The 8,688-nt window shown below is 44.6% G+C and overlaps 1 protein-coding gene across 3 annotated transcripts in view; it reads left to right on the top strand.

Moving 5' to 3' along the window:
- Nucleotides 1–1,852: 1,852 nt before the first annotated feature.
- The window catches only part of PPP1R3B (protein phosphatase 1 regulatory subunit 3B), a 53,066-nt gene continuing 46,230 nt past the window's right edge, over nucleotides 1,853–8,688 (top strand). The window contains exons 1-2 of one of the 3 annotated variants that reach the window (XM_029602224.1): nucleotides 1,853–2,047; nucleotides 2,278–2,363. In XM_029602224.1, coding sequence (XP_029458084.1) covers nucleotides 2,323–2,363 — 41 coding nt within the window. In that variant the 5' untranslated portion in view covers nucleotides 1,853–2,047; nucleotides 2,278–2,322. Of the gene's footprint in view, nucleotides 2,448–8,688 lie in introns of all 3 variants that reach the window. The other 2 variants (XM_029602232.1, XM_029602215.1) reach the window with 2 other exon arrangements.

The raw sequence follows: 8,688 nt of genomic DNA, 5'->3' as shown, positions 1-8,688 counted from the left end.
CACACTACACTCCCATCACACTCCTTCGTTCCTGGTGGAATCAGAAATCCCTGAATCCTCTACTCCAACTACCTAGAGTCCAGGTACCAACGGGGCTCTTTACCCAACCATTACTTTGGGCAAGTCGGAAGGCATGGGCGTATTTGTGTTCCCTAGCAAGGTGCCCTTCAACGTTGACCCCAATGCTTACGATATGTAGTAACCCATTGTTCCCCCCAGCGATGACGGTTTCTACTTTTCATAAATGGAAAGAGAAGGGACTAATTTGGTTGTATCAGTGCTTTTCCCCAGATGAGAACCAGCTTTATGATTTTTCGAAATTACAGCAACTATTTGATTTGTCCCCTTCTGACTACTTTGCATACAGACAGTTGAGAGATTTCTGCTTGGCCCATAGGTTATTCAAACTGGGATCCCCACATTTTTGGGTGGTTAATAAGGTGATCTCGGTCCACAAACCTCAAAAGCCCACTATTGCGCTCTTTAACCAAGTTATAGGGCTGCATCTTCAGGTAGATGTTATATCTGGTCTTTGGCAACAATGGACGCAGTGGACTGAATTTACCCTTACCATTCAAGAATTTTTATCATGCTTTGACCGGCTTTTTGAGTGGTCAGAGAGTGTACTTTATAGAGAGATCCAATTTAAATTCTTGAGACGGTACTACATGGCGACCGATCGAGCTTTCTTGGCTCATATAGCGGAGTCTGCAGACTGTCCCAAATGTCAAACCAGTAGGGGTACTTATACCCATCAGTTCTGGGCCTGCGACATGATTTCCGTATTCTGGAGGGAGCTGATTGGTACCTGTAGCTCTCTGCTTTCCATGGATCTTCCAGCAGACCCTGCTTTTTGGCTATTTGGGATGATACGGAATCCTGTTATGGGGCTGGGTAAGTGTGAGCTACAGTTCATCCGTAGAGCGAGCCTGACGGGCAAAAAGGCCATCTTAGCCTGCTGGTTATCCACGGTACCTCCATTGCATGATGTGTGGTTTCGGCTTTTGATCAAGCTATTTACACTGGAGTATACCTGCGCTCAGGGTGCAACTGAACAGAAGCGAACACTTGTGGGCAATATCTGGAAACCATTGGAGCTTTACTTAAGGCCAAATATAAGCCCCTGAAAGAGACCCAGGTTTCTGTTTTTGTTACCTGAGTTTTCTGGACCACTTAATGAGTTTACCTCCACTCATGGTACTTATCCTGACACCTCATTACGTTGTTGTTTTAGCACTCACACACGTTCAGGGTTTGGGGGGGGGGGGGAGTGAAGAAGGGGGGGGGGGGGGAGACCTGGGGAATAATGGCTCACTTGTTCTGTTTTGAGGTTTTGGACGGTTGAGATGCCCGGGAGGGTTGGGACTGTTGGACTGTTGGTTTGTTTGTTTTTACTGTTTGACTTGAATGCCATGGTGTGTATTGCTGTGCTCTTTTCCTTGGATATTTGTCTTAATATATCCTAGTGTAATGGTCTTGTTTGCACTGTAATGGCTGCATTATTGTGTGTAAATGGCATATTCTGATTCTTTATGCTTAAAAATTAATAAAACATAAGTTTCAAAAAAAAAAAAAAAAAAAAAAATATATATATATATATATATATATATATATATATATATATATCACGTTCTTTTGAGTGGAAAAAAATACACGGTCGAGACCTCACTCGGTTCCAGATGCTGTCTCCCCATAGCCTAACTACTGATCACGTGTTAGTGTACTCAGTTCACGCGGGAGCATGCTACTCCCATTGGTCGGCATCGGCAGCTGGCAGGGTGCCCATTGGCTCCCCGGGGGCTTCACGTGAACAGCGTTAGGAATGGAACGCGGCTACTTAACAATGAAATCGTTCTTAAGAGGGTGGAGGGAAGCTTAGTGGGGATTTAATGCTAGCTTGTGGTAGTGAATCTTGTTTTTTTGGGGGAGCAGCTGCTCCGAGGGAGGGCTATTTCTCATCTAATGATAGGAGCTGAGAGCGCGTAAGACCGGGTTTCCCCCATAAATGCATCGTGTCCGCCTCTGCCCAGCTGTTCCCCCTGCTTTGGTAATCCAACTCTCTGCAGCCAGCCTTTAGGTGCCTCCCGCGCCTTGCGGCGCTGAAGGAACTTGTTGTACGTTGTCGGTGTCTGACTCTTTACCCCGTGGGAGGACTCTGCACGGGGATGCGAGCTGTAGCCGCTGGGGGGAGCTGTGGCTGCGCCGCTCTGAGCCTGGGTTCGGAGTGGAGGGTTTGCGTACGTGCAGCGTTAACTTCCGTCTACTTCTCTCCGGCAGGCGGGCGGCTCTGCTATTGCTTTCTTCTGCCGCAGAGCTGTGTAAATGCCTTGGAGCGGGACCGCTGTCTTGATGAACTCCCTCAGGTGAGGAGGGCTCTGCTGCCTCGCGTCCAGGAGTTGGGCAGGGGCAGTTGGGAACTCCCCAGCTAGAATCGGTCAAAATATCCGGTAGGTGATCGTCGCTTTGCCCTTGAGCCAACCCTTCCCCGGGGGTTTTACAACAAATGCTTTTCCTCTTCTTCGGGTGTCAAACGCCCATGGATCAACTTGTGGGCCGCGCAGATTGGGCTTGCTCCTCTTTTGCCTGGAAAATGTTTACTTTCTGCAGGGAGGAGTTGAAGAGGGAAGTGTTCAGTAAACTGTTTCAGCCAGGTCTGCTTGTTTGGAAATGTTAGGTATAATATAAATGCTTCCATAGTGTTGTGTGTGTGTGTTTTCTTGGTAAGCTTTGATATCTTTTCTAATGTATATGGTAGCTTTGTATTGAGGAAGGGGGCTGAGCTACAGAAGATTAGTTTTCAATATTAGATGACTTTAAAAAAAAAAAAACAAATCTAAAAACCTATTTGACTTTCTATGACCTACCCTTTTAATCTGTGAGTTGCATCTTAAGTTTTTATTGGTCAACAATGTACAGTTATTCGATTAGGGTGGTGCAAATAAATTGAAGGTTTACAGGATCATAGTAAAAAGTCATGGGACAGGTGGTGATGTCCTTTCGTGGATTACGAACTGGCTAAAAGACAGGAAACAGTAGGATTAAATGGGCAGTTTTCTCAGTGGAAGGGAGTGGGCAGTGGAGTGCCTCAGGGATCTGTATTGGGACCCTTACTTTTCAATATATTTATAAATGATCTGGAAAGAAATATGACAAGTGAGGTGATCAAACTTGCAGATGATACAAAATTGTTCAGAGTAGTTAAATCACAAGCAGATTGTGATAAATTGCAGGAAGGCTGGAAAATTGGGCATCTAAATGGCAGATGAAATTTAATGTGGATAAGTGCAAGGTGATGCATATAGGGAAAAATAACCCATGCTATAGTTACACAATGTTAGGTTCCATTTTAGGTGCTTCTACCCAAGAAAGAGATCTAGGTGTCATACCCTGTTTCCCCGAAAATAAGACCTAGTAGAGGTTTTGCTGAATTGCTAAATATAAGACCTAGCAAAGTTTTTATTTGGGAGCATGCAGCTGTGATTTTTTTACCCTGCAGGATTCACAGTTGTCATCACAAACCAGCATAACCAGACAACTATTCAGAATATAATAAATGTTCATTTTTTTTGTTCAACAATATATGTGAATTCTTCTTCATGGAAAAATAAGACATCCCCTGAAAATAAGGCCTAGTGCATCTTTGGAAGCAAAAATTAATATAAGACACTGTCTTATTTTCAGGGAAACAGGGTAGTGGATAACACAATGAAATCATCAGTTCAGTGTGCTGTGGCAGCCAAAAAAGCAAACAGAATGTTGGGAATTATTAGAAAGGAAATGGTGAATAAAACGGAAAATGTCATGCCTCTGTATCGCTCCATGGTGAAACCGCACCTTAAATATTGCGTACAAATCTGATCGCCGAATCTCAAAGTTATAATTGCGATGGGGAAGGTACAGAGAAGGGCTACCAAAATGATAAAGGGAATGGAACAGCTCCCCTATGAGGAAAGACTAAAAAGAGGTTAGGACTTTTCAGCTTGGAGAAGACTGCTGACGGGGGATATGATAGAGGTGTTCAAAATCATGAGAGGTCTAGAACGGGTAGATGTGAATGGTTTTTTTACTCCTTCGGATAATACCGTGTTTCCCCGAAAGTAAGACAGCGTCTTACTTTCTTTTTACCCCAAAAAGTCCCACTATGTCTTACTTTCAGGGTATGTCTTATATTGGAAAAAACCTGTAAGACATCCCCCGAAAGTAAGACGTAGTGTTCAAAAAAAAATAAAATTTTTTAAATACCTGTCGGAGGGCCGCGTGGGTCCAGGCGGCCGGCGGCGGGAGCCGGGTGGTCGCGTGTTAAATCTAGGCCGCGGGCAGGTGGGCGCTTGTTCCCGGGGGGGGGGGGGGGGGCGGATGGACGCGCGTTAGTTCGAGGCGGGCGGCGGGCGGTCGCGTGTTACATCTAGGCCGGGTCGCACAGGCGCGCATTCATTCACTGCCGGTGGGGGCTGCCTCGGCAGCCCCCGGCAGCCCCCACCGGCAGTGAATGAATGCGCGCACAGGCCCACAGCGCCTGTGCGACCCCTGCGATTCGGCGGTGGGGGCTGCTTGCGGCGCTCAAGGCACTGAGCGCCGAAAGCAGCCCCCACCGGCAGCCCCCAGCGCCGAATCGCAGGGGTCGCACAGGCGCTGTGGGCCTGTGCGCGCATTCATTCACTGCCGGTGGGGGCTGCCGGGGGCTGCCGAGGCAGCCCCCACCGGCAGTGAATGAATGCGTGCCTGTGCGACCCGGCCTAGATGTAACACGCGACCGCCCGCCGGCCGTCTCGAACTAACGCGCGTCCACCCGCCCCCCCCGGGAACAAGCGCCCACCCGCCCGCGGCCTAGATTTAACACGCGACCACCCGGCTCCCGCCGCCGGCCGCCTGGACCCACGCGGCCCTCCGACAGGTATTTAAAAAATTTTATTTTTTTTTTTGAACACTACGTCTTACTTTCGGGGGATGTCTTACATTAGCCGACCCCCCTAAAATTCCCACTACGTCTTACTATCAGGGGTGTCTTACTATCGGGGAAACACGGTAGAAAGACTAGGGGGCACTCCATGAAGTTAGCATGTGGCACATTTAAAACTAATCGGAGAAAGTTCTCTTTCACTCAACGCACAATTAAACTCGAATTTGTTGCCAGAGGATGTGGTTAGTGCAGTTAGTATAGCTGTGTTTAAAAAAAGGATTGGATAAGTTCTTGGAGGAGAAGTCCATTACCTGCTATTAATTAAGTTGACTTAGATGATAACCACGGCTATTACTAGCAACGGTAACATGGAATAGACTTAGTTTTGGGGTACTTGCCAGGTTCTTATGGCCTGGATTGGCCGCTGTTGGAAACAGGATGCTGGGCTTGATGGACCCTTGGTCTGATCCAGTATGGCATATTCTTATGTTCTTATAGCCGGATTATGTAAGTTTTTTTTTTGTTTTTTTTTCTTTTGCCTAGTGTCATGAAATTATTGCATCACTTTTGGCTTTGTTTCTTTGGACACTCATAAATGGGGTCTGCTGGAGGAGGTCAAGATAGAAGGGGAGGAGAGACTTCGCAGACTTGTGCAGGTTCTGACTAGAACTTTCTCAAGAAATAACTTTTGAAGTTTATTTATTTTTTATTTATTTGTGTTTTTCTATACCGGCATTCACGGAGTTCGTATCATGCCGGTTTACATAAAACAAGGGGTGAGCAATACATTATAACGTACATAACTATAACAAGAGAGTATACTTTACAACTTAAAACAAGTGCATAGAAAAATAAGTTACAATAAACAGGGATGAATCTAACTGAGAGTAGAATAAGAGGAAAGATAGAGGTTTAACAAGAAGTAGAACGTTGCAGTAATTGGTAAAGTCTGGATCAGTTTAAAGGATTATGATCAGTCTTGCTGCATTTGAAGGAAGAGAATCAGTAAGGGTCCGGAAAGGCTTTCTTGAACAGCTATGTTTTAAGTCTTTTCCTGAAGGTTGGAAGACATGGTTCTTGTCGTAATTCTAAGGGGATTGAGTTCCATAGTGGAGGACCTGCTGTGGAGAAGGCCCGATCTCTCAATGTTATATGTTGGGTGGTATTGGTGTGTGGTACCTGTAGATATTCTCTGTATGCTTCTCTAATGGGTCTGTTGGAGGAGTGTTTTTTGAGAGCTATTTGTAGATGGAGTGGAGCCAGTCCATGGATATTTTTGTAGATTGTGGTGAGGGACTTATGGATTATTCTATAGTGGATTGGCAACCAGTGAAGGTCTTTAAGGACTGGCGTAATGTGATCTCTTCCTCCCAGTCCTCCTTGGAAGATGCTTGGAAAAATGGATCTGTGGGTATAGCTTTGTACAGTGCTTGGACTAGTATAGCAGTTAATCACTAAGGGCCTGAATGTTACACTTTATTACAGATTTGTGACTACATTTTGTAACTTTCCTCAGATTTTTTGAGAAACTAAGTCAGAAGCCTGTATTCACTGTGCATTGAAAGTGTGCTGCTGTCACATGATGCTGCTTGATTAATTATACGCCTAGAATTTTTTCAAGCCATACAAGATTTAGTGTTTTAATGAAATATTAAACTCTCAAAATAGCTGGGCCATAAATTTGTGCAATGTTGCACACTGCAGTATGGAAGATAGAGGTCTGGTTCTGGAACCTGTTTTCTGCCCTTTAACCTCAAGTCCACAAATGCTGCGGAGGTTGTATTCATAGCAGTAATACTAACCAGTCTTTGCATGCATAGCAGGTTCTGGAGGAAACAGCAGTCTATGGCTCTTGTCCAAATATGATTTCTGTGCTCATCAGGTTAGTAGGGAGGGGACTAAAAACTGACTGAAGGACCCTGGGTAGCTGTGCCTGGTACTAGAACTCTAGTAAAGGCATGTTCAATAAATCTGGAAACCCAAGGAAGTTGCCAGGCCAAAAGCAATACATCTGGAACTCCATGACAGCTTAAAGGGCCAATGCATTAAAAGGATGCTGAAAGCGGATGCTGAGTGTTCAGCATTTGCTTTCCTAACTTGCCCCCAGGCACCCCTCCTGGGAGTGCTGTGCAATATTTAAATTAGGGGTCACGTCAAGGAGGTGCTTGGGTTGCATGTGTACCCTTAGCGCCTGCTAGTGGTTGGCTCTGTCAGTTTAGAAAACAGATCCCAAATTTATTGGCGCCCATTTTCCTAATCGGCGCAGAGCTAGGGATTTGGGAACAGATGCTTGTCTGTTTCCCTGAACCTGACCATGGCACTTTTTTTTTTCCAGTTTTCCTTCCTTCTACTTAATCATTGCAATATTAAGTAGGATTATGTACATGAAAACAGTATATTGTGCTTTTCTGTATGACTTTTGAGTGCTTGGCAATTAACGCCTGCTCTAAGCAGGTGCTACCTTTTGAACATAAAAATGTGCATTTTAGATGTACACTTTTTTGCATTGAGGGTGATTCCCTAATAGCTTCATCAACATGTATTTGCATGTGATGAATGCTATTAGTTTTCTCAGCACCTTGGATGCCTGTTGTGGAGGCACTAACTTATTGCTTAAGGCCATTAGGTGGTGACTACACAATCTGGGACTAACCACAGGTTAAACAGTGTGCTCAGCTGAATGCACTGTATTGCATCCGCCCCTTTGAGTATGTGTTATGACTGTGTTTTGCAGTTGCTTTATCAGTGGCAAAGGAGGTGGAAATAAGGTGTTGGAGGGGCAGCAGGTATGCACAGCAAAGCCTGCTAAAAAGATGTGCTCATATAATTGTGGATCTAGCATCTCACTGTAGTGAAAGTTGAAGAGTAAACAGTGCACAACTATAGTGACATGCACAAGTTTAAAATGTAAATCTGCCCCATTCTTATATGCCCATGTATCATTTAGATACAAATATACTTTAGGACCCTGGGAAGGTTTTTTTTTTGTTTGGGGTTTTTTGGGGCATGCAACATTGACTGCAAAAAGTGTAGAGTTGCATTTGGAGTGAAAAAAAAAAAAGCACAGTGTGGGGTAGGATTGATACATCAAAATGCATCGGGCATGGAGTCTTAAAGTGATCGTCAGATTACAAAAAGGTAGTGAGTGATAAGAGCCAGTAGAATGTTAATGCATAAGGAAGCATAGTCAGTGGGAAAAAGGAGTAATGGCTCTGTTCCATATGACTTGTCCTGGATTTTTTTTTATTGTTGCTTCAAGACTAGCACATTTTTTTTGTTTATTCTTGGTCAGTGTAGAAGTTTAGTTAGGATATGTTAGGTCCAAGAAAACAAACCGGTAACCGATCCAAGATGGCTGATAGCAACAAACACAAAAGGTTGAATCTGTATAAAATGGACTTTATTGAATCTTGCCCGACTCTGGCCGTGTTTCGCTCAACGAGCTGCCTCAGGGGCTTAAGAGCCACTTGAATTGGCTCAGATTAGCATGGGCATCTCATATGTCATAGTTAGAGAAACATTTATCAGCAAAACTATTGCATTGAGCAGTAAGTAGAATTGGAATGTCATTGCTTTTACAGCGGTCTGCTAAGTGTCTGTTTTAAAACAGGTCCAATAGTTTTGCTGATAAATGTTTCTCTAACTATGACATATGAGATGCCCATGCTAATCTGAGCCAATTCAAGTGGCTCTTAAGCCCCTGAAGCAGGTCGTTGAGCGAAACACGGCCAGAGTCGGGCAAGATTCAATAAAGTCCATTTTATACAGATTCAACCTTTTGTGTTTGT

Source organism: Rhinatrema bivittatum, chromosome 1 (genome assembly GCF_901001135.1).
Source record: "Rhinatrema bivittatum chromosome 1, aRhiBiv1.1, whole genome shotgun sequence".
Classification (NCBI taxonomy): Eukaryota; Metazoa; Chordata; class Amphibia; order Gymnophiona; family Rhinatrematidae; genus Rhinatrema; species Rhinatrema bivittatum.
Note: the sequence above shows the minus strand (reverse complement) of the source record. Positions and strands in the feature narration are given on the sequence as shown.